Source organism: Neodiprion lecontei, chromosome 5 (assembly GCF_021901455.1).
Source record: "Neodiprion lecontei isolate iyNeoLeco1 chromosome 5, iyNeoLeco1.1, whole genome shotgun sequence".
Taxonomy (NCBI): Eukaryota; Metazoa; Arthropoda; class Insecta; order Hymenoptera; family Diprionidae; genus Neodiprion; species Neodiprion lecontei.
The window spans coordinates 23,483,655-23,510,738 of NC_060264.1; the positions used below are offsets into that span (position 1 = coordinate 23,483,655).

The 27,084-nt window shown below is 35.3% G+C and overlaps 1 protein-coding gene across 11 annotated transcripts in view; it reads right to left on the reverse strand.

Annotated features, from left to right (window-relative positions):
- The window catches only part of LOC107222336 (protein tramtrack, alpha isoform), a 54,386-nt gene that overhangs the window by 16,310 nt on the left and 10,992 nt on the right, over window positions 1-27,084 (reverse strand). For 9 of the 11 annotated variants that reach the window (XR_006904664.1, XR_006904665.1, XM_046741475.1 and 6 more), the window contains exons 2-4: window positions 22,027-22,475; window positions 21,251-21,881; window positions 19,698-19,757 (exon numbers count right to left, since the gene is read on the reverse strand). Coding sequence is in view for 9 of the 11 variants with exons in the window: in XM_046741475.1 (XP_046597431.1) it covers window positions 19,698-19,757; window positions 21,251-21,881; window positions 22,027-22,245 (910 nt within the window). In the remaining 2 variants the exon portion in view is untranslated. Of the gene's footprint in view, window positions 1-7,347; window positions 15,411-19,697; window positions 19,758-21,250; window positions 21,882-22,026; window positions 22,476-22,579; window positions 22,704-27,084 lie in introns of those variants that run through there. The other 2 variants (XM_046741470.1, XM_046741476.1) reach the window with 2 other exon arrangements.

Sequence of the window (27,084 nt, forward strand, 5' to 3'; positions counted from 1 at the left end):
TTACCCGAGTTTGAATATCAGCCGGCAAGAGTATTGGTAATAATAAAGATTGAAATTTCGTAAAAATTTTCTCTATACCGATTGTTACAGGTATTATATTATAGTAGGTATGCTTGTCAGCATTGGGCGTACATATGCGTAAACATTTGTTGTAACACCGTGACTAACAATATGGATAGACATAGCGGTGGATTTGTATTGAATACGTAACGCGATGATTCGTAAATATATAAAGTATAAAAGTAGGAGAAGAAGTCCTCAAAATTACTCGTTCAACAATTTGTACTGGCCTTGATAATGGCTTTGCACGACTTCACGTTTTTATATATATATTTTGTATATTTATACATGCTAAATCAATATATGTATATATGTATAGTAGATATATATATGGATTAGATGTATGTATACAATAATTAATCAATCATCATAGCTCTCTGTATTTGTACTACGTGTACTGATAATGCACGTCACACGAAAGGCATATTAATTTATTATTTGAAAAGCGGAATGCTTCACAACACGGTACCTTAGATATTTGCTAACGATTATAAATTTCTCAGGTTCATGTCTTATACACTTGCAGGTGCGGTAAATATGTATAAGTTGAGTGAAGTGAAGCTTGTGATAAGTAGTTGAAAACACCGATAGATGAATTTTATACTAACAATAAAAGTTTATATTTGAAAATAATATTATGTTTCGTAAGTAATCTTCAAAGCCGCATGATATCAGAATCGAGCTGGAGAAATTGTGTTCAAGGAACGTAGCAGGAAAAACCAAACGTGCAGTGATTTCGTTCATGTTTTTTACGTCCGCAATCGAGGAAGAAAAAATACACGTGCATGTATGTATATTAGGGTGATTCAAAAAAATCATCATTTTTTTCGAAAAAAGTTGTAGTGAAAAAACGATGCGAAATGACGAAAAAATAATGCCTGCACGCGGGAAAATTTTTTACTCAAGATTTAGAGGTAGCGCAAGTCGATTTTATGTATTTATTTAAGGTTGTTTTTTTAATTAATTAAAGATCTACTAATAGATCGAGATCTAATATTTAAAGTTGTCTGAAAAACACACTGTAAAAAGTACAAACTTTAAGCTTCAATTTTCTTTTTTTTCGATTTTTAGAATTTCTTGAAGGGTAAAAATATACTCGCCAAATTTAGTTGATTTCTTTAAAAAAATGCGTTTCCGAGAAATATCTCATGAAATACTGAACTATGTCAAATTTAACAAGACAGCTTTTTTGTTAAGAATAAATCAATCTACAAAAAAGGTGTCTTGTGGTTTTTTCGTAAAATATATATTTCCACTGGCAATTAGGATCTTATCTAAATTTTACAAAAAAAAAACCTTAAATAAATACGTAAAATCGACTTGCGTTACCTCTAAAACTTGAGTAAAAAATTTTTCCGCCTGCAGGCATTATTTATTCGTCATTTCGAATTGTTTTTTCACTACCACTTTTTTCGAAAAAAAGAATGATTTTTTTGAATCGCCCTAATGTACATGCATAATGCATACATTAATCAAATCTTAAATAGTATAGAGTTATATTGCACTTCAATGCATCAAAAAAATAGATCATGCTAGCTAACAATGTCACGTCCTATACATCCTATATATGTATATATATGACGATGACGGCAGCAATAATGATAATAATAATAATAATAATAATAATAATAATAATAATAATAATAATAATAATATACCCAACATGCAAAATGAAAATTCCCACCTATCGATTGTTTTTTTCTTTTGCTTTCGTGTTTCCTACTCGCTTTCTGTTGTTTCCTCTTCCATGCGATAAGTCGCGTTGAACATTGACGCGGCATGAGAAAAACGTTATTACAGACGTTATAAATACAACCCCATGTTCAATGTATACATTATGTAGAGATAACAAGGAAACGGGAAACTGAGTAGAATAATTTTTGGCTAATTGTAAAGTTAATAATAAGGATGACGATGATGTGATACTACAGCGACTACTACTAATGATAATAAGTATAATAAAAACAACAATTACAATAATGATGATGATGATGACGATGATAATAATAATAATAACAACAACAACAACAACAACAACAACAGCAATAACAACAACAGCAACAACAACAACAATAATGTATCTAGTAATGTATAATGTATATGGCTGCATATAATATTATATTACATTGAGGAAAATTTAAAAATATGCCGGGAAAAGAAAAGAGAGAAAACAAAACAATCTACATAATTGCATTTATATCTTAAATGTATGCGTAAAATATTATAAACGTACATAAAACTCTACACATTCGCGTATAAAATAACAACGATGATTATGATGATAATAATTATAATTATTACCACGATGAAGAAGGCGAAAATGATGACTATGCTGATGATGATAGTAATAATAATGATAATAATGGCGACAACAACAACGGCAACAACAACAACAACAAAAACAACAACAACAAAATCAACAATGCCGGTATATTAGTATAATTATTAAAGTAGTTACCTTTCTCTCATGTTCAGTGCGATTAGTTCTCCTCATACAGTATAACATATTATCTATTATATCGTATGTAACATATAACGTATGGTAGAGTGATGATAATCGATATTGAAAATTTACAATCAACGACCACAACAACAACAACAAAAACATCGTCGAAAATCATCATCACATAATGTATACGCGCAGTTACGTACCTGAAATTATATGCATCTATATACATTGCATATACCTATGTAAATATGTATCATATATTTCGGACTGTTATCGGATGTAATTATCATAAATAATTTACTTTCTATTTCATTAGATTTTATCTCATTTCTTTTCCTTCGTCTTTTTTTAATTCCTCCCACCGAGGTAGGTGCGTATATTACTCTTCGGAATACCGATCGACCGATTGTCTCCAATTTTTCCTCGCATCGCTTCGTACACATAAATAGGTATTATATATCGAAGGTGCAGTTTTCCTTCTTTTCATCGTTACAGATTTTACTATTCTTCACTTTCACATCATCTTTTACCGCGGGGTTCAAGCCATTCATTAACGACACGGGTGCACAGTGTATAAGGTATATATTATACATTACGTTGCATGTATATGATGCATTTCTTCTTCTTTTTTTTTTTTATTTGTTCTGTTTTTGTTGTTTTCTTTACTGGATCGATGATGACAACGAACCATAGTAATCACAAGCTACCAACATTCATAAATTCAGATGACAGGTCGCCGCCAGATGTGTGTAACCTCAAAAATGTTGGTCATCCTGACAAAACAACCTGCTCTTACTCTATAATATCAGCGCATGCGCATTAAACCATCCAGTCGTTAGCAATTTACTCTGTACAACGTACATATAACAACGTAGCGAGCGTTAATGCCTCTTGTTATTTATTTTATGTGCGCGAAAAATGTAATAAATGAGAATAGAGAATTTGAAAAATGATCAGTCTGTCGTTTTGTTATCACTATAATTGTTAATGTTGTTGTTGGTGCTCTCGTTAACGACGAGAATGCGACGTCGCACGGAGATGACGAGGGTAGTAATCATACGACGATGTCTACAATTTGTTGTATATACTCGTATACCTACAAGTATTCGCACAACTAACAACTATATGTGTATGTATGTATGTATATTTATATATATCTATATATATATATATATATATATATATATCTGTAGAAATTCTAAAAAAATCTTTGAATTATATTACTATTGAACACTGTTCGTTTTATTATCAATTAGATATTATAATGATAATGATAATGATAATGATGGTAATAATAATAATAATAATCACTACGGTACACCTGTGGTATACTATAGAAAATACCTATACGTATATGTATATACACCTAAATAATAAACATATTTTGTGTATCTATGTATGCATATATATAATATGATATACCTGTAGTACAATTAGTTAAACAATCAGTGCATATATAGTAAAAATATATTATCTAAAATCTACCCTGCACAGCGTCAGAAAAACACACCCCCGAAATCAATTGATAATTACATACCTATATATACACATTCTACGTGTATATATACGTATCTACAATCTTAATACAATTTATATTCAACATTAATAATAATAATGATAATAATAATAATAATGATGACGATGATGATGATGATATAACACGTATGTATGTTTTTGTCGATTTGTTTTTTCTGGTTTTTTTGTCGTATTTTTTTTTTTTTTTTTTTTATACATATCATTTAATAACCACCGTATAACAAATTTTCACCTCAAAATTATTCATCAAATTTTTATTTCTTATTACAGCGTAATAAATTTATTCACTAAATTATTTAATTTAGTTTAATTTAGTTAATCAATTAATTTTTTATCTATATAATATATATTCAATTATTATTTGGCACTAGACGGCGATTGAGAACACCTGCGCAACCTGCACGTTTTTCCGTGATGAGAAAAAAAAAAAAGAAAAAAAAGATAGTTTTCATTTTTCTTTCTTTCTCTTTTAATTATCCGTTATATATTTAATTTCACATATTGTTTTCGAAAAGGCACCAAATCACGCGAATCGCTAATCGATCCTGCCGAATTAAAAAATTTATATACGACAGTAAATTCGTCTTTTCCTTCAATTTTACAAAAGGTCAGTTTTATCAACGTCTTTTCGTGAAAGATTACAAAATACAGGTCTAGTAATTTGTGTCAATTTATTGATGTGATCTTTTTCTTCATTTCTCTTTGCCCTAGGTAATTTTTTTTAATTTTTTTATCTTCTTTCACTGACCCTTAAAAAAATACCCATACATAACAGAAACCCATACACGTCCAGCTACAACGTGTATTTATCTCACGTATGTATACGGTATTACTTACATATTTGTAAAACATATAATTTTCATGCGTTGGAAATCCCAACGACTTATTATCATTACGCCTGCAAGGCTCTTTCTTTCTTTTATTATCTTCATTTCTCTCGTTCGCTCTCTCTCTCTCTCTCTCTCTCTCTCTCCAAGTATAACATTCGATACGATATTATTATCATTCATTTTGTTTTCTCGTGTTGTCTGTTATATTGTATAATAATTAATAATATAATATAATATATGATAATAAACTATGCTTTTAATATAATTTCATGTATATATTAAAGTTTCTATCCAATAGTACAGTCTGCTTTTTAAGCCTCGGGATTTTTTTTTTCATTAAAATTTTTTTTGTTCATTTTATATTTATATCTTTCCCTTTGAACATTTGTTGTTGTTTTTTTTTTTTTTAAATTTTTTTTTTCCTTAAATTCGTTAAAATGAATATATTCTTATATATAATTCAATTACGCGTTGTTACGATCGTGTTGTTTCAACTTTCTAATTTATTAATTTTTTTTAATTTTCTCTCTTCCACTCTCTCTCTCTCTCTCTATTCCTTTTTCTTGGCAAAGGCTGTGCGAAACAAACCATTATATACAACACCCCTGCAGCACTAGCAGCAGCAGCAGCAGCAGCAGCAACATCATCAGCAGTTGTATATGATATATTACATAACATTCTTAATTCTGTTAGTGACTGTATTTTAATTTATTTAAACAAATCCTTCCTTGTTGTTCAATTTTCCTTTATATCGTAAAGAAATATTGAATTATATTTCAAGGCGCGCTCGCGGGACCCCAACCTTCGCAACATTTCTCCCCATAAACATAAATTGTAAACGCTCATGTAACCAAACAAAGAAAAACAATAAACAATTAATTAACAATACGTGAACAAACCCCCCTCCCCTCTCTGTACTCTCTTTCACCGCGAAGAAATAATAATTACGATAGTAATAATAATCATAGTGATAATAATAATAATAATAATAAAACCACGCTTTTCATAAATTTTGTCATCATATTAAACAAGAAATATAATTGATAATTATAGAGTATCACCATATCCCCAATGAAAAATTTTATAATTCTCAGATATTTGCTTACAACGGAAGGAAAGAGGGAAAAAAAAAAAGAAAAAAGAAGTTTATCGCGTGTGTTAATCAAGATTTAATATACCTAAATTCGCAAAGCGAATTATACTTTTTCCCCTTTTATTTCTCATTTTCCTTGTTTTTTTCCGCTCCTCTTCATCATCAACCCCCCCTCGCCCTTATACAATATGGTAATTGGTATAGGTATATTTATATATATTTGGATAAACATAGTGCGGTTGTGAAATGCCCAGTTTTTACATATGTATATACATATATATATATATATATATATATATATATATATATATATATATATATATATATATATATATATATATGTATATATATATATATATATATTATATATTACATAGACTCTTTTTAAGTAAGTTTTTTATATATATATTATATATACATATATATTGTACCTATAATCTGTGTGTAAATCAGTAACAGAGTTAACGTTCAATATAAATTACGAACAACGTTTCTTTTGTTTTCTTTCTTTTCTTTTTTTTTCTCGTTTTGTTTCGCGTATTTGCCCTTTTTTGCTTCCTGCACAACGACGAACGAAGAAGGGAAGAAAAAGAATTCAACAATTTCATTACGTTTCGCTTGTCTTCCTCTTTCGTTTGGCCTCTCTCACGCCTAAAATGTTAGTCTTAGCCTCTCAATGATTATCAAATGTTTTCATACATGCACATTATGAACACATAGATATATAATCTATTATACATATATAAGCTGTCGAGCCGCTGCCATGTTTTGTTGTCTTGGGTTTTTAGTTCTTTTTTTTTTATTTGTTTGCGTTGTCTGTTTTGTTTGCCCTACCGCGTCTTTGACCTTGTTCCCACGTATAGTATTATATCGTACATTAATAATACACTAAGAAAAAAAATTTGAATCGAATTAAATTATCTAAACGATTTTTTTCGATAGTCCTAAGGGTAAATTTGTTAACAGCAGGACTTCATCCATTTTCGATTGGAACAACTTTTGGATTACTCAAATGGTCGTTCACTCAGACTCGAGATAACTGCATAAGCTGGTTTGTTGAAATAAATAGAAATATCAGTCCCAAGTATGCATTCAAATTTACCAAATACGCACGGCTCATCGTCAGGTGTAAATCATCTTTCAAGTTACTTTACCTGCGCTAGCTCAGTCAACAAATCGACCACTTTGTAGTTTTTATGAACACTGGTGCTCATAAATACCATAAAATATTCTCGTTTTCAACAGGAGGTAGCACAGAAAATAGGATTCGTGGCACGTGCGCACATGACTTCTTGACTCATGCGAGTGGAACTTTACACTCGTTAAGAAATATCTACTTTATGCGCAATTGCTACGTAAATATAACAATTCCGTTGTTCCAACTGATTGGTAGTTTCTTAAATCGAAGGTTTAAAAAATTTACTTTTCTGGTTTGATGAAGTTTTTTTTTTTTTTTTCTTAGTGTATACATAAGTCACGCATACCCACCCCTCTACGCATGTGTGTGTGTGTGTGTGTGCGTGCGCGTATAAACGGTATTGTAGGAATTGATCATTTTCTAAAATTGCATGTTAATTGTCAAGTGAGCCGTGTTACGCGTCTGTTCAATGCATGATGTATAAAATGCGCATAAGGTATAGAGTTATTGGTATTATATGCCTGAACATCGTACGGTAGCGGAAAAATAAAGAGGGATGGGGGATTATTTACTTTGATATTTTTATTCCGTTTTTTTTTTTTTTTCTATCAAATTTGACTTGACGCGTTGGACAAAGACTATATAGACTAACTATATAGCATCCTTTGAACGGGACTCCGATAGCCATCTCGTCGTTATATCTTGAACCCCGCACACCCCAAATATACCAACGTTGGTGTGTAACACATGTATCTATATAACCTATACCATATAATAATGTGTTTGTTGTATCTGTTGTCTTTATCGATTTATTCCATTATTTAATTATTTATTTATTTATCTAATTGTTCATTATTCATAATTAATTTAATCCTTCATTCGTCCGTCCGTCTAAACGTTGGAAAATGTACCTACTATTCTGTTCAATATGTTCGACAACACTGTGCAGTATACCTATACATTCTATCGAAATTGGTCCGTAACGTGCAGTGGACAGACGAGAGAAAAAAATATCGAATATGTACTGCTGAATTTTGTTTGTTTCGTTTTTCAATTTTATACTATCAAGACTTTGCAATTTTATCATTTAAATCGTATAATTGACAGGGTGATTCTCATTTACATCTATATATACATACGTTGCGTGGGTTTATTGTGTGTGTATGTGTTTTTAGTATATATACTATAAATTATTTAAAAAGAAACGTAAACACTTTGGAGCGATTTGTCACGATTTGATTGTTGATGCTTAATTTTTTTAAGACGGTCCCCCTATTCCCTTAGAGATCCCGACCGGTTATTCCGATGCAACCCTGCAGTGCGGAAATTCACATACGACATACTAATATTTCATTTATTTTTTTTTTTTTTTCAACGACTTCTACACGATGCATTATATGCATTGATATATTATGTGAATATATACATTTTTATTTCTTCTCTAAATCTAACGACGTTATTCTTTCTTTTTTTTTTTTATACCATCGCACGCGATTTCAAGTACATATCTATATAATATGACATATAGTTTGAAGTACAATATTGGTGTCAAATTGTTTTATAGATATTTGGTTTTCATTTTCCGTTCTATTTTTTTAATATTAGTATTATTATGGTTATTATTGTTATTGTTGTTGTTGTTATTATTATTATTGTTGTTGTTGTTGTTGTTGTTGTTGTGATTGTTGTTGTTGTTGGTGTTGTTGTTGTTGTTGTTGTTGTTGTTGTTGTTGGTGGTGTTGTTGTTGTTGTTGTTGTTGTTGTTGTTGTTTTTATTATTATTATTATTATTGGCACCGTTCATTTCTACGTTTTTATCCGGAACGCGAAACTTTGTTGACTTCGATTTAGTCGATAGAAGAAAAGAATAAATACATGATGTTAGAAAGAATGAGTAACAAAAGATATTGCACCCATTTCGTCGTCTTGTATTATTTATTAACAAGGGGTGCAATTTGTGTAACAATATAATGTAGGTTGGTTTGTAATATTTTTGAAAATTGTCAATCCCCGCACGTATAAATGCTGCACTATTGATTCTTGTTGTGTGCGAAATTTTCTGCTTGAGTTCTGTGTGTGTATGCGCGCGCGCGCGCGCGCGCGTGTGTGTGTGTGTGTGTGTGTGTGTGTAATAGATATTCAAATGATTGGAACGATCGGAAAATGAAGAAGGCTCCGAAGTGTTAAAGTATTCCTAATTGTAAGATGTATAATAGACATATACGCAAGACGAGTGCGGGCTTTTATTTATTATAAAGTAAGTATATATGGAAAGTAGCCTGGTTAATGTGTGTCTGTGTGTGAATATGTGTGCGCTGGACTGTTTCATAATAGGGTAATATTTTTATCTAATGTTTTTTTTCTCCCGAAAAAGGATATATATATATTGTTAATTTTGACTGAACTAAAAATTTTCCCAAGCTGGAGGAATAATTTAACTCACGCGTAGAAGAGGTTTTTCTACTCATGCTATGTTCGCGTGGCTCTTTTCCATTTGTAAAAATAATCGTGTAATTTGGTTTGAACAATGGGACTGGCGCAATTTTAATATAAATAGTGACATGCTATTGTTGTTTTTGAACAAAAGATAAGAAAATGCCTGCTCTCGCTAATATCTGATTTCCGGTATTTTCGACGCGCAAAGAAAAGTTCGCTATAAGTTTTGAAGATAATTCAATCATCGCCAAGATTGCGTCTATGAAATTTTTTCAAACGTTATTCAAATGGGGAAAAGACATAATACGCTCTTGATATGACTTGATCTAATAACCCTGTGTTTCGGAAGGATTTTTTTGTACAGCAAAAACGAATACTTAGACCCAGATTCCGGCTAATAAAAAAAAAAAAAAAAAAAGCAAATAAAAATAATAACGTTGCTCTAATTTAAAACAGTCTAACATGTGTATTACAATCTGTGATCGCGTTACCGCTTCCGGTGATTAATAGATTGATTTCTACTTATTGTTAGATATTATACCGGATTTCTAAGCTAATAGCAAAGTCCCCGCGTTATATCCATATATCAGTCTATCCAATGTGTCAGTGCCTGCAGGTAAATACTACCTCGTTACATAGGTATATAATATTTGGTGTCGTATATATGCGTGTGTGTATATACACATATATGTATATATTGCATATAATGTACTACGTAGGTATAATATAATAGGCGTTACACGCGCGTACGCAGGCCTGGGTCGTCTAATTGTAAGTAAGTCGTATTAATCATACCTTGACTACCTAACAAGTCCGTATGTTCCAGACCATACCGTCTTCGTACCCAGTATCAACACCGTGTGCCGCTGCAGTCTTTGAAGATGGGAAATTATGACGATCGGGTATAAAATTTTAAGGAGCAATGATAGTGATTACAAACAATTATTAATCCCTGGTTTTGTCGAGGGTGCGCGGAATCATGCCAGATACACATTCACAGGAAAATACGCCTGGTTCTTTTTCTATTCTCGCGCGTTTGTCATTGGTATAAAAGAAAAAGAAAAATTGCGACCATCGTTCTTCCAAGCAATTGTCAAATATATTACCGCGCGCTGTTTTTTTACCATGGTATTAATTCGTGTTCGTCTATATAATAGACATATATTCATTATTTTGCTTCGGGGTATGGTGCATGTATATTTATCGAATAACCTCTCTTTTCCATATTGCATGTATCTGCGCACGCGCGCACAAACACCGACACACATATATAAATATCTATATATGTATATGTATATACGGTTCGGATCGTCAATATGTACAATATTGCATTTCATCAGTCTAAATGGTTACCTTATTTTGTATGTATATATGTATATATAATAGGGTGTCTCGAAAAAGAAAAAAAAGAAAAAAAAATCTTTTTTCATACTCCTGCCCCTTAAAACTTGAGTTTTGATAGAAAAACGTAATTCTTGCGTGAAGAGTGCTCTGTGGCTTAAGTGTTTCTAATTATAACAGCCTATTGACATCTATGACGAAATTTTTGGAAGAAAAAATTCGAGACCATGAGGACTGTGTTTCAAATTAAGAGAAGCGAAATTTCATTAAGTACATGTTTTTTTTTATTCCTAATTTCTGTACTTGTTTTTCTCTTTTTTTTTTTTTTTTTATTTTGAAATTGTAAGGAATTAGAAATTGGGAATAAAAAAGAAATTTTATGTAATGAAACTTTGTTTCTCTAAATTTGAAATACAATCCCCATGGTCTCGAATTGTTCCTTCCAAAAAGTTTGTCACGGACGTTAATTGGCTGTTACAATTCGAAACGTCCAATGAGCGGCGGCTTCCACTTAGCTACAAAGCCACCTCTTCCCGAGAATGTTTTTTTCTATCAAACCTCAAGTTTTGAGTTTGGTTTATATTATTTTATTTTATTTTTCCCCTTATGAGAAACCCTAAGACATATATATATATATATAATATATGTATGTATATATATTTATTTACTTATTCATTTATTTATTTATTTGATTTCCTAGTTTTTGACGGTCATTGTTCGTTACTATTAGAATTTTTTTAAATTTCTTCATTTCATGATTTTTATTACAACTACGGTTCAGTCCTCGTCATTGCCGTATTATCATTGCAATTCATTACGGAAAGAATACGGGACACTGCTGTACGAGTTTCATCGCACACTGCAATAATTATTGACGATCGCACGCGTCCATGATTATTTTTCCTGCCTCCCTTTTCCTCGCCCTCCAACCATAATTATTATTTCATGAAAAATCATCGTCATACGATCAGAAATTTTTTTAGCGATCAGTTTGTCATTCAAAAAACAGTTGCACATTTTTTTCTCCTAGGTCGTAATGAGAGAGAATTCAGAAGATACTAGTAGTGATAAAATAATCGTCGAAGAAGCGGAACGCGATGCGATACTTGCTTTGAATATACGCATACATACGGTAACTAATTATCGTGTGTTGCATTAACCGCAAAGTCTTTGATGCATCGGACGATCGTCAACTTTGGAATACAATTACTGACCCATTCGAAGGATAAGACAACCCTATACGTATAATAAGGGTCGGGTAAATATCTGTAGTATGACCTCTGCGTTACACGATAATAATCTACACCTAAGCTCGATTGTTTGCTGCGTTCCCTTATACCCTCCCATTTCGAAAATCCACCTTTCTGTCGTACTCTTCTGATAATAATGCACCACGAGAGTGAGAAAAAGAGATTGAGAGAGGGGATAGATACGTAGGTAGATAAAATATTTGTACAGGAGAGAGAATCTTAATGTGAAAGGTGTAAAACGAACATTCAACTTTTGTAGATTACAATGATAACTTATTCATTACACCCGCATCGTGTCCGAGTTCAGATCTAACAGGTATAGAAAGTACACGCGGTATTCAAATAAAATCAATTCTACGCAGCAACGACGTCGTCTCCCCTTATCGTGGCACAAAACGAAACGTCTAGTTTTCAATGTTTATCTCTTTCTCTCACTCTCAAGGTGTGTCACTATACTACGTATTGAGAGCAACGTACACGAAGCACACGCGCTTGCCATGTCTACCTATGTATGTATTACTGCCACGTGGTCAATTGTAAGCCAACTCAAGAGTTTTCTTCTCTCTTCCTTTCCATAACTTATTCTCTAATTATCTATCGTCGCCTGTTTCCTCTAATATTATTGTACCTGCCCATTGTACGTAGGTACACCGAAACCCCGATTTCGACCACAGCATGGGACCTCTGGTGATGGAAAAATCGATATTGCGTAGACCCCCCACATTGCGAAATCAGGTACGTCGGAATCGGAGTTCCAGCACGTGTATCGGAGCATAGTGTAAGGAGTAAGATGTGTTCCAATAGAGGACCAATTTTCGTACAAGGTCGCGCAGCCCGCCAGTTGACGTCACGGCGAGTCACGGTTAGCCTACAGCGCACGCGCATGCACGCGTAAAAAATACAACATAACCTCAACTACAGCGTTGATAAATGCATTGTTTAGTCAAGGGTTGTAAGAATCGTGGTGGGAGCTGGAGAGGTGAAATTATTCGAATTTCCAATACGCGTGGACACAAGAATTTAGTCAACGTTTCACGTGTAACATTCCAGCCCATTTCTGAATCTTTCAACAGCTTTGAATTGACCGTTTGTTGTGACGTCAACTGTGAGAACTTTTCTATTGGTTCGTCCGAAAAGCTGCGTTGTACCACACCTGACTCCTCGCACCATGCATCAGAGCATCTTATATGAATAATGTTTCGTAATAACGACTTTAAAAAAACCGTACGAAAAAACAAGTTCAACTTTTTAACGTTCGCGATATATTAAATTGAATACCTACATCCCCTAAGTCTGTTTTTTTTAACTTTTTTTTTTTTTTTCTCTCGCATTTTAGCATTTTTTCTGATACCTAATTTTTCTTAAATTTTAAATTTAAATATTATATAGGTACTACATGAACACTGGTTTTTCTTAAACTTATGTTTCAGTGAAAAATCAACCATATTAATCTATATGATATAGCTATGTCCTATATGTATGTATACATACATGTACTTAGTGAAATCCCTCAGTTTTGACACATTATATGTATGCAGATATATATATGTATATTGTATACACATTTTTTCTTTTACAATTATCATTTTACTTCTATTTGCAACGCTTCTTTAATCTAGAAACCCATTTTTTTTGCATTTCGTTTTTTCCCTTATTTTTTTTTCTTTTTTTTTTTTTAAATTCATTTTTTCTTTTTGTTCAACATTTATTATCATTTATCACTTTGGTCAGCTGCAGTGCATGTAATGAATAATCCCACGAGCGACGCACATACGAAGGTATATGTATTATATATATCCGATTTTGAATCGTTATTATTGATATTTTGTTTTCTTCCTTATATTTTTTTCTTAACTCACCTAATATATGTAATCCATATCACGATAGGGATAGTCTTTGTTTTTATGTATATATTTACTTACTCGTTTATTAATTTATCAATATTTCGCAAAGTAAAACTTTCGCGTTTTCTTCGAAATCGCGCCGAAGCTGAAGGGTTTACGGTATCCTTTGAATCTAATCGCAACAGGGTACCCGTGAAGTAGAATTTCTTTTCAATTCTAATATTTGATCAATATACTTCATCTTTCAAGATGCATGTTGTCTCGATTAAGTACCGTAATGTATTGTACAATATAACTCTACCTCCCTCCCGATATAATACATGTATATATATTATATATTATATTATATATTATATTATATATTATATTATATATTATATTATATATTATATTATATATATACACATATTTTATATTCCTGCTGCTTATTGTGAAAAGTGAAACAGTCCTTATAACTCGCCTACGGTTTGTTATCTACAAATAAATCGGGGACCAGATTTGGCTAAGGGGTTTAGGCTGAGGGTGTGTCGAATTTGCGCGTGATCCCTTCAACGTACGACAATAATAATAATAATGATAAAAATAACGATAGTAATAATATTAATAATAATAATAATAATGATAATAACAATAATAGCAATATTGGCGAGAGAGAAATTATGCTCCTTTCGCATCTCGTATGAATCGGGGCGGGGGGGAACCCATCTCGCACTCCATAGGCTCTGTCCTTGTGTACGTGTGTGTGGGTGTGTGTCAGAAAGTGTTTTCCGCGCGGGTGTGTACTTATGTAGAGACAAGGAGGATATCTCTCCTCTACCGTTGCTGTCCGGCAGCGCCGCCAGATCCGCTGCTCGCGGTGAGGTTATGATGGGGTTTAAAACTATGAATAATCTTGACGTGAGCAACCATATTGTCCTTCCGCGTGAACTCCTTGAAGCATACGGGGCAAGGATAGTACTTGACGTTCGGTTTGTGGGAGGTGACGTAGTGACGGCAGAAGTTGCTTATGTGGGTGTACGTCCTCTGGCATACGGTACACCTGTAGACGTCGCCCTCCTTGACGCAAAAATCCCTAACCGAACCCTCGGACCGCTCGTTCTCGACCTTGAACGAACTCTCAAAGTCGCTTTGACTTATCTCTGACTCGGCCGATACCAAGTTGAATATGGCACTGCTGCTTAGATTATGCTGATCTTTGGATTGTAATTTTTGGTCGGACGACGACTCGGACTCGAAATTATCCCCCGCCGTCTGGTGGAGCTGCTGATGATGAGTTTCGCTTCCCGGTTGCTGCTGTTTCGAGCTTATCGTCGCGTCGTATTCCTTCCGGAAGCAACGCTCGAAGTCTATGCGGATCGACGGCGACGATGCGGATGCCTGCTGCTGCGTGTGAACCCCGCTGCCGGCACCAGTCGACGAGTCTTCACCGATTTCTGCAAAATTTCATCAAACTGATATGTCTTTAACGAACGCACCATCGCCACATAATGCAGACCAACAATCTTTACATTTGCAATGGATCTGTACACATGCGTTTAGACACACCCCGCGATTCCTCACCCCACGGTTGAAACTATGAACTTTGAAAATTCTTCCAATAATCGAAAATTACAGATGCTCGATACTTGAACACGTTTCCGACCGATAGTCAAATGGAAAGAATCATTCCTTGACTCTCGTTTATCTACTGGTACTACTACATTATGCTTTTACTCGAGGGACAGAAATTTCGTAATACGAGTATTTTTGTGCAAAAAGATGTGCACGGTTGATTCCTTTAGCTTATTGGTTGTTCGAAATAAAATTTTATTCCTTCTCTTTTCTCGTTACTAGATGATCGGTTGTCTTCGTATGTGTAAACGCATATACAGATTCATATTCTTTTAATAAAGACCACTGTATAATAATGTAAAAATTTCAATAATAAATATGTAAACAAATCAATTAGAAAAAATAAAAAAATAAATCAAATATATAAATTAAGTAATTTGTGGGGGGAAGCAAAAGGAAGGGTAGAGCCAGCAAAAGTTACTGTGCTTATTACTCCACATGTGTTTCTTTCTTTCCTTTAATTTTGTTTAATTTTATTACATTTTCTTTCCTTTCTTTTTCTTTTCATTTCGTTCCTTCGTTAAATTTGCCTTAAATATTTTTCTCTTTCTTTGATATAAATCAGATTATCATTTAATGTTACAAGTTTTTTTTTTTTTCCAGTCTAAAACTTTCCCTCTCTGATCCTCCTCGACTAATACAGAAAAGCTACTTCTTTCTCTCTCTCTCTCTCTATCTATCTCTCTCTCTCTCTCGCTCTCTCTCACACACTTTTTTCTGTTTCTCTGTAGTTCGCATTTTTTCTTTCTCTTTATAACTCGACATTCGAAAAATAAGTAGTAAGAATACACGTATGGAAAATTCTATCGACAATATGAAAATTCATTAGAATAATGAAATTAACAATTTCATCTCTTTTGTTCTGTTTCTTTTTTTTAAAACGGCTGGCCTTCCCCTATAGTCTTTCGCTTCCCCGCGTAAAGGCATCAAAAAATGTGACTCAATTCTCAACTCACCTGCGCAAGGAAAAAAAATCATGAAATATATATATAGATATATATATAACAAATATCACTGTATTGAAAAATCTTCGATCTTCGTTATCATCATATATATATATGTGTATATATATATGTGTATACATATATCTTTGTACATCACTTATTTTTTCTTTTTTCATTTTTCTTTTCTTTCTTTTCCCTTATTCTCGTCGTTTGAACGGCCGATAAAGTGATACCGAGTAACGCGCGGGATTTTTTTTTTTTCAAGCAACATACAATTGCAATATATTGTATCGCCGTCGTTATACCATTATGTATAAGCGACGTAAACGAGCGTTATACTATAAGTTAACCAGCGTTTATAAAAAAGTAAGCACCGCTAGCTGGCTCCACCCCCTCCTTTTACCAACAACCAATGACAAGAAAAGTGTTTGTATTTTTTGTTGTTTGTTTTGGCATAGAGAATTAAAAAGGTTGGCTATATATTCATTAATTTATTAATACATTAAATAATTAATTAATCAATCAATCAATCAATCAATCAATCAATCAATCAATCAATCAATCAATCAATCAATTTGTTCGTTTGTTTGTTTGGGTTTTTCAGACTATCATTTTCTTCTCTTCCTCATCTTCTTTCACGTTTTTCATTTATATAGTTGGGTCATTTTTCTCGAAGATGCTGTACGTGCGTTTGGGCCTGATATAAATTTGCAACTGTCTGCAAATTTTATGCGAGAGAAAAAAGGTCAAAAAATCATATACGTTATTCGAAAGGTAAATTATTCCCATAGACGGACTGTATCAGGGTGTTGCCTAGCTGTCCTTAACCGCGGGGTGAAAGTACAAGGTTGGAGGGGGTCAGGGGTTTATCCATCCATAGTGATCGCCTTCCACGCCTTTGAAACCGGCGGAAGAGAAGCAAGAACCCCGTTCTTTGCGTATAATAATGAAAACGAGCCATTCATTGCGATCGTTTTTTGAATCCCACCTGCCAGTGGCATAAAAATATTCCAATTTCTTCTTCGAATCTTTAATCGAAGATGAAAAAGAAATCTGTTTCACATGGCTTCGGTCAAATCTTCAAAAAAAATAAAATCCCTCCTCGCTTGCGACAAGTATGGACTAGGATTGAACAATTTTTCCCCCAAATATTGAAAAAAAATTTTCCGATTTTACCAGAGTCATAACACAGATTTAACCTCCAACTTCAACACAAGACCAAGAAATTGACAGTTATCAGAATCGAACAAATAAAGAAATGAATAAGAAAGATCTGAGTGAGCAGATGGTACGAGAAGGCTTACAGACAACACCCTTAATTTCTGCAGCGATTGTTGATAAGAGAATTTGAATAATCATATGATTTAACAAGTAAAAAAAGGTCAAGAAGAAGATGGTGATTTGTGAAGATTGGGGGGGGGGGGGGGGGGAGATAGTCTGTCACACGTCGGAGAGAGGCGACCGTGACGACGAAAAATTAAGGCAAACAAACGAACAACCAAACAATTCATTATGCAATCGTAAAATTCCAGTATTAAAAGGTAGTATTGTGGGTTGGATGATACGTGCGTGTGTGCATTTGCGTGTGTATGTGTGCGTGTACACTTGTATGTTTATTATTAGTGTGTAGTGCGCGTGATTATTGGTGTTTTTTTTTTCTGCTTAAATTTTGATCGTGTTTTTCTCATTGTTGTATAAAGGTTAATAATTATTACAACGCTTCGAATAAGCTAAGAGTATGACCGCGGAACTGTTGTAGAGAAAATATGTTGAAACGTGTTGGGTCAATTAGGCATTTGCAAAGACTGCGGTCCTTCTTCCCTCCCTCCCTCCCTCTCTCTCTCTCTCTCTCTCTCAGGCCCTTACAAAATTCATCTATTTCATTAACGGCATAGCTTTCACAGAACACACGTATCATACTCTTAGCGTAATAGCGTATAGCATATAAAAAGGCATTAATTTTACACACCATGCATGGTATAATAATGATAGTAATAATAAGAACAATAACAATAATAATGGCAATGATATAACGATAAAAGTTATTTTTATATTTTATGGCTTTTTCACTGACATTTTCTTCTCGCACTTGGTTCTTTTTTTTTTTTTCCAGGTATAGAAGGCTTATATACGCAATATGCATCACGTACGTAAAAAATTACATCAATAGTTAATTGCACTTGATATATACCATCATCGTTCTATAACATTAATAATAATCGTAGTGGCGTAGTTGCGTATTAGTTCATAACTAATATGTCGTATTTTAAACCACTCCAATTTTACTGAGAAAGCAAACAAAGTCGATCGTCAAATGTGTTTCTCCTTATAAAACAAAAATCACATCCCTACATTTAATGGAGATTGCAACTAACGAACCGGTATATAAATTCACTTCCCGGAAAAAGTATTCATATAACCAATGAAACGACGTTATACACGTATGATGAATAACTTTCCACCTTTTCTCGACGAGACTTATTACATACAGTCTTGTCAAGTCGTATATGCTCAAACTTTTGCGTATTACCGTACAGGCTGATGATACAAGAGTAGAAAAATAAAAAGTCACGCTCATTGATTGAACGCTGATACAAAAATATAGAAAAAATTGTCTACAAGGGATAGGTACACTGCTTGAAATTATTACAACCGCAGGGGGGGGGATTTTTAATTTTAGATATAGTTGGTAAAAACTTCGGGGTATAAATTTGGGGGGGGGTTTATCTCCTGTAGGTATGTACGCATCTAAGACCAAAGTATCGCCGGATGTTTAAGTCACGCATAATATGAACGCGATCGTATTTGTTGATAGATCGGTTACATATAGAATATTAACACGCTACTACACTTTGATTTGCATGGAGTTTATGTACAGATTATATCCGACGACAAACGTTGAATTAATAGGTAGGTACATATTATGTTAGGTATATTATACGCGTTGCGTACGCTAGTCGGGGACCAGGTTAGTAATACATACTAATAATAATGATGATAATAATAGTAATGATAATGATGATGATTATAATGGTCATAACAACAACAACAACAACATTACGGTGTCATCGAAGTATTATTTCAGCTGAGTATGAAAATGATGGGTTATATTATGTATTTATCGTTAAATGATAAGATGCAAGTATCTAGTGTGTCGCCTCTTACCTTGCTGGAAACCTTCGCTTCCCTGTCTACTAGGCGGCCGAGCAAATGTCTCGTCTGGAGCTGAAATTAAAAGTAAGAAACGAATCGAATTATTATTTGTCTAGAATCGAGGAAATTCCAATAACAGGAATTTACCGAATTAAAGAGAAACCAATTTGTGCGGTGGAAGAAAAATTGTGTAAATCAGTATTCGAAATTTTGATTCAACTAACCAACTCGAACGCGAATGCTTACCGTTAGAACATTTTCTTTTCCGTTTTGTAACAACTTTAATCGATCCACTCACAATCAATCGTGGTGAATATCAATCGCAGTGGTTATATGATACAGAGGTCTCTAGATCCCGCCTACAGACACTTTTTAGCATCTACATTTATGCAGTCCACGAAACAAAGAAAAATAAAAAGGTTCAAGAAAAAAACAAGCAATGGCTAAATATTTTCGACGTGGGGTAGATAGATTCAGAGTTTATCTTGCCACCTCCTCCTTCGATAACCAGGAAACATCGCCATCGTGTCACTTTCCACCCGCGAACTTCGCAACAATCCACGTTACGATAGATGTAGATGTAGATGTATTTATATACGAGTATGTATAGTGTGAATATGTAGATATAACCCACTACTTCGCAAGTAGGTAAAAACCAGTTTATCTACTTTTTCATTCACATAATTTCGCATCCTGCTTCCCTGTCTCTCCCCACCCTTTTTTTTCTCATTCGCGACCGAATATCTGTAGGCGACGATGCTCGGATCTCTTACGTACGATCCGTGCAAGTTGGTTTCCTAATCGAAAGACGGGTATAGGTACGTAGCCAAATGAAGATACAAGTATTGGTACACAAATTCTTTTAAAGCAATATGACAATCGGAGTGAATGTAATTTTTGAAATTTATCTAGTTTCATTTGGTCAATCAGAAGATAGATCCTCCTTTATAAATTCCGAAATTGTCACGAAGCTTGGAAATTTTTGTCAATATTATACTATTTGTCAAATTATCGTAAGCTACGCGAGATTCTTCGCGTGGAATTTGAAAACACTGATATCGCAATCCATATTGGGGACCGCATCAAGTCTCGAACTTAAAAATCTCCAGACTTACGATATCGCAAACATGACCCATACACAACCCGCATTGCTATTTGGAAAGTCTTGAATATTAACAGTTTCGTAACAAATTCGACTAGTTTTTTCTACCGGTACTTTGCCGCAAGATAATAATTCGCAGACACTATACAAAGTTCGGAGCTCAGTTAAACGAAATACCATGAAAATATGAATATAAATCCATTTCCGATAAAAAGGACGCGAACCACAGTAATTCCTGCGGATAATGTTATATTTTTAATATTTTTCACCGTTATTTGCAAATTCCTCGTCGACCGAGAGGAGTTTCGAGCATTGCCTGAGAACTCTTGAGAGAACTCGTTTGCGCTGCATTGCGAAAACAATTTTAGTGGTTCGGCAAACCGTGTGACGTCGTGCTCTCTCAAAGCTCCTCAGGATGCAAGCTCACAACATCGATGAACCGTCTCTAATTCTCAATTCTCACCTTGCGCCGAGGTACTAGGCGTTGGCTCTGGTTCTCGTTTGACTTTCGGCGTGACAGGCTCCGGTGTGTCGGTACCATTTTCCGTGGGCTCGCTGTTCCTCGTACTGTTGGTCTCGCTCTGGAAATCAAGTCCCATTTTCATTTCCATCATCTCTGGCGATCCCTGGACGAGATCGCCGCCGGATCCCTGGCCGTCACCCTTCGAGTCGAGGGGTGTGTCGGACGAACCGCTTAGTTTCCTGGGTCTGCCCCGTTTCCGTTTCGGTGCCGTGAGTGCCGAGCCGAGCAAAGGGTGGCTCGACATCGTCTGAAACCTTTTCTGCGAGGTGACGTGTTGCTGCTGTGAACCCGCCTGGTTTATCCGGTGCAAATTCGGCGGCGGCGGTGCGACGGAGTTTTGGTTACCGTACAACGACGACGTTATACTAGGCAGGTCACACTTGTCCTCGTTTACCTCGGTCAACCCTTTGATCCTCAAGGACTCGGCGACCCGGAGAAAAGCCGTCAGCCTGTCCTGGTCTACGCTCACTTCACCGCGATACATAAAGTCCAGTAGGCTTCGCATGTCGACGTACGGTACATCCTTCAATATCACTATTGGGTGCTTGTCGGGATGTCCGACGAACAGTGCCTACGGATAAATAAATGCAAATTTTAGCTTAATTCACACGACTCGATGACGTACAACGCGCGGATCGTTGTATGCAGCAAAGTTTATCATTTCAGGTACGTTATACCAAAAGTAAGTAAAACGAAACAAATGTGCGTTTGTGTACCTGGAAATAGGGACTGCATGCGGAGAGGACCATTTTGTGAGCTCTGAGTAGCTGGCCCTCAACGGCCAGGGTGACGTCGACGAATGATTCGTCGTGTAGTAGCTGATCGAAAACGGATAGCAGATTGCTTTGGTGGTTGTTCCAGCGGAGACAAAACCTCTGCGACGCCATAGCTTCGCTTCTCAGATCCGCCAGGTTCCCGTTTATGTCCGCTAACATCAGACCTTAACTCTTGATTGTTTTAAGATTTTTCTCTCTTCCTCCCTTCCTTGTCCACGCCCACTTTCTTTTACCTTTTCCGTTTCCTTTTCTTTTTCTTTCTCTGTTTCTTTTTCTTTTTCTTCTTCGTCGTCGTCGCCGTCGTTGTTGTCGTCGTCGTCTTCGTCGTCGTCGTCGTCGTCGTCGTCGTCTCTCAGTCCTTCTTCTTCCGGTTGCTTAATTTTTATAACCTAAAACATACGGAAACATCGAAGTGATTAAAATATAGAATATATCTGTAACATGTGTAATAATATCTGCAGTTAAGAGTTATCCTGTAAAACTCACTACTCACAATCAGCGCCAGCAATTAGGCAACCGAAGTGACATTTTGAAGTCTGCACTACCATTTCGAAAAAAATCGGGCTCCGCAGCTGACGTCGACTCTGTCAGTCAGCCAGATGGGGATATCTTTTCATAAATGGCAATACACACCTAAGAAATAGCGTCGATTGCCCCTTTAAAGAGCTGAGCTATATGTATATATATACACACACACATTAAACCGGAAGTATTTTGGGAAACTTAATAGATATATATTATATATATATATACACACGAATCTAGATGATCGGATCAATTAGCCATCATTTTTTATCGTCATACAAATAACGAAAAAGCAATTGCACATCTCTTTAACGATATAATATAAAATTATGCCTGCGATTGAAGACGGTTAAGACTCCCCGTAAGTATCATACTTGAATGCATATTGTATAACGACATTACCAACACCGCGCGGAGTTCGGCACTTTCAACACATATTTCTTAATCGTTTTACGGTATTTTTTATTTATTTTTTTTCTACAAATTTTTTTCCTTTATTTCTCTACGAAATGTTTTTTCCTCTCTCTTCGAAACCGAGTGTATATAGGTTATACGCGACTCGATGTACGTGGGTGTATGCATAGAACGCGACCCTGGACCGTATAAGCTGCGGCCACAGCTCGACGGAATCAAGTTGAGTTGCTCGCTCGGTTGATTCCTTTTACATAATTCTCCTCTCACCCCTCGCCCCTCGTACAACGCCGCTCGCCCCGACAGGCAACCCCACCGATCGCCGAGGATAATACAAAACAGCAGGTATATAACGTAGGTCACTCGAGGCGAATTATTGTAGTATACAACATATACGCATCGGTTTCGTCGGGTTTTAAGCCAGAGGCCTCATCCAACAAACTTTAAGATACACACTTCCCCAACAGCTGGATGATAATTTATTATTACAACGATACGTGGTGCTGGTTTGTTAACCGTTACACGTATAACGATAACGTTCGTTAATTTTTTAATAGAAAATTAAGAAAATATAGAATATAGATGGATAAATTGAAAAAAAATTTAAGCATTTCTCAAACTGCAACAGGGTACAGTACATTATCACACGGTTCACCTTTGGATCAAACCAGATCCTTTCTTTCAATTTTTGTTTCCCCTGCGTATGGGTTCGCGCTTTAAAAAACCGCCCCACCTTGCGCGCCGTCTGGCGCAGGGAGAAGAATCGGAGTTCTGCAAGGATCGATAAGAGGCGACGCGGAAGCGAAATTTTCGCGTATAGCTATTCCTACAATACATGTTATATCGCTATATACGAGTACACCTACACTACATGAACGCGGCAGCCAGCAGCCAGCAGCAGCAGAAACAGACAGCAGCAGCGGCTAACCGGCTGCTGAATCAATAGAATTTTATACGCACGGTAGAATCAATACGAAATTTACATTCGTATGCGTGTACGAGTATCAGGTGGGTAGTGTATACATGTTTGATAACTTGCGTACGGATCACGTGTCCCTGCCTATGTATGTACTTGTACGTTTATATACCTTTTTACTTGACGCCATAATGGCAACATCGGATCTTATAGGTATTGATGCCGCATGATAACGGTAGGATTAGAAAACTGTTTAAGTATAACAAAAATAATCTAACAAATGAAAATATCCAATTTTGATAAAACAATTTTCACGAGGTAATCGTCATTCCCTTGATGTAACAGAGTATTATAGACGACTGAATGACGCTGAAGCTAGCAGCCATAGTTAGCGACCGAACGTGTTAAGACTTTTTGGAAATAGAAAAATGCAGTCAAGTTTTATCCTCATAATTCTATAAAAGCATTAGGGGTTCAAGGTATTTCACAAAGTTTTGAATTTCGGACTTCACTGCCTTATTCGAATGAACATTGAAACGTTTGGCTGTTAATTCTGACTGCTAATTTCAGCCTCGATCGACTAATGTTACCCGGGAACGATAACCGAGCAATTAAGAGACAGAAAAAAAAATAGAAAAAAAACAAAGATAACCAACGAAACGAGTCCCTCCATCGAGGCTGCTTCCATGTCGAATGAGACAAGTTTCGATAAAGGTCGAGCATCACAGGAGCAAGTACAAGTTTATCGACGCGTCATCGTGTCCAAAACGAGGAAGCGCCTTTTCGCTTCGAGTGGTCAATATTCCGTTTTGGTAATCGTTGGAATCCCTTTTCAAAATTCGACAGTGTTCAGTCCCATTAGACCTATATATGATATACCGTTAAACTCTCATTCACGACCAAGCTGACCAAAGTTCCAAGTTATCATTTGACCGATAATATCACAGGGCACATACCTAGCAAGAAGATACGCTACTGTTCGTTTGAAGAATGAATGTCGTGTAGGCAAAGTGAAATATCCATGGATTGAAAATATAATATTTTCAAATTCGTTATAATCGTCAAAAAATTTCATCACACCGCATTCGCCGACGATTTTTGCACCGTGAATGGAACGTTGAATGATTGAATTATTAAATAACCAGACTATATAGATTAAAGGTGATATTATACCTAATTCGAAGATAATGACTACCTGAACACCATTTTGAATCAACAATTTTTTCTCATTAAGAATATTTCGTCTGTTTTGAATGTCCTTGGAGGGAGAGTGTCGTCGTCGACTAACAACGGGCCACATAATGTTATAAGAGAATTTGCAGAGTATTATATATCTGCAATTGTCAATATCGAAGAGAAATAATTAAACACGAGGTTGAGGTTTGCTGCGTTCATACGTCAATTAATTACAACGACAGTAAAAATTGTTTGAATACCAGGGGTCTTTTCATCAGTTTGTCCGTATGTCCGATATATGCGTGCAAGGTAGACGGTGTTCGGGGAACTGATCGTCGGACTCGCAAAAGTCAAATCTGCATAATTTCAAGTCGTAAATATAACATATATATATACCATTGAATGATTCCGTGATTAGGAGGACCCTTCCCTCCCCCCTCCCCCCTGCCGCCCTTGACGCCTAATGACAACCAGCAGCATACAGAAGAATCACAATGTAAGATTGTCAAAAATATGAAAATATGTTTCATGAACTTACAAAATGTAGAATGGTCAAATTAGAGAAAGGTAAAACATAGACTCAGTGGAATGAATAAGAATATTGCAAGCCGATCCATGGAATCGTCAAAATATTGACGATTCTATTACGTTTTACTTTATTCTGCTTAAACTTTTCTACATCTTGCCTTTACTCTACTCTTCACGTTTACACGTTTTGAAATTATATAAAATCTAAATTGTCTTCCCATGTTGAAAAAATCAACACGGAGCGAATAAAAGTGCCGACGAAAACTGCAAAAGAGAAAAGGAAGGAGACGTCAGGTTTTTTGGTAAAATATATTTTGTAAAATCTGCTACATTTAGAGTTAAAAAAAGTAATATAAAAATGTATAATTGACGTGGGTATTTTACTACCAAAAACCTTCATGTGTCCCTCTTTACCTACAGTTTACAGTAAAATCTGCAATTTTTCATCTCTCCGTGAATATCGTAAACCATCACGTGGCTATTTTAGTTTTTGACCTGCACGCCGGAGGCAGGTCAAGGAGTTAGAACGGCCTCGCTCAAAGGTACGTCAAATCCTTTAACCCACAGTACGATGACTCATTGACAAGGGTTTCCGAACCATTGTCAGGATTATGCAGAATATTACCTTCGTAAATAATCCCTAATCCCTACATGCAAAATTGTTCAATACCGTTACTTCTTACAGGGAATATTGACATCTGTGTGTGTGTGAATATTGACATACGGTGTGAGTGTAACACGCAGAATAGGACTAACTGACTAAGGGCTTGCATCGAATGATCGAGAACTGCAGGGGATGATGACAAGAAAATGGTAAATAAACGTTGTAAATGTCGATGTTATTAGAATTAATGGGTCGGCACGTGCCCATTTAATGTTCCTCCCCAGTCTTTTCACAATCCCTCGAGTATATTGATATTGCAGTAAGTACGGCACAGGGTTGGTTGGATCACCGCGTTAACGACAACGACAACGACGACGACGACTACGAAAACGAAGAAGAAGAAAAAGAAAGAGAAGCGGAAGTAGTTAAAATAATCAACAGTAAACCTGTCAAGTCATTCGTATTCTACTGGTCGCGTACTACATCCACATCTCATCGTCAGCTTTTTCGGGTTACATCCCTGCGCGTAATTATTGGTCTGCAAAGAGGGAGTGAAGAAGAAGAACGCGGAGTACAAACACCTGTAATAGATACAAAGAGAGAGACATTGTTCACCGAAACACTCGAAATTTCTTGAGAAAATTACACAATAATATCGAACACAGGCAGACCTGACCTATTCATCGAGTTCTCGAAAAGAAAAATGCTAAAAAATTGGAAGAACAGATTGAAGAAATAGAAAAACGTCTGATCCGCTGGCTTGCCTGCCCACCTATCCAACCTATCTACCTTTCTCTTGTTAACCCTTTCAGCCATAGCGGTAATCATTCTTACCACC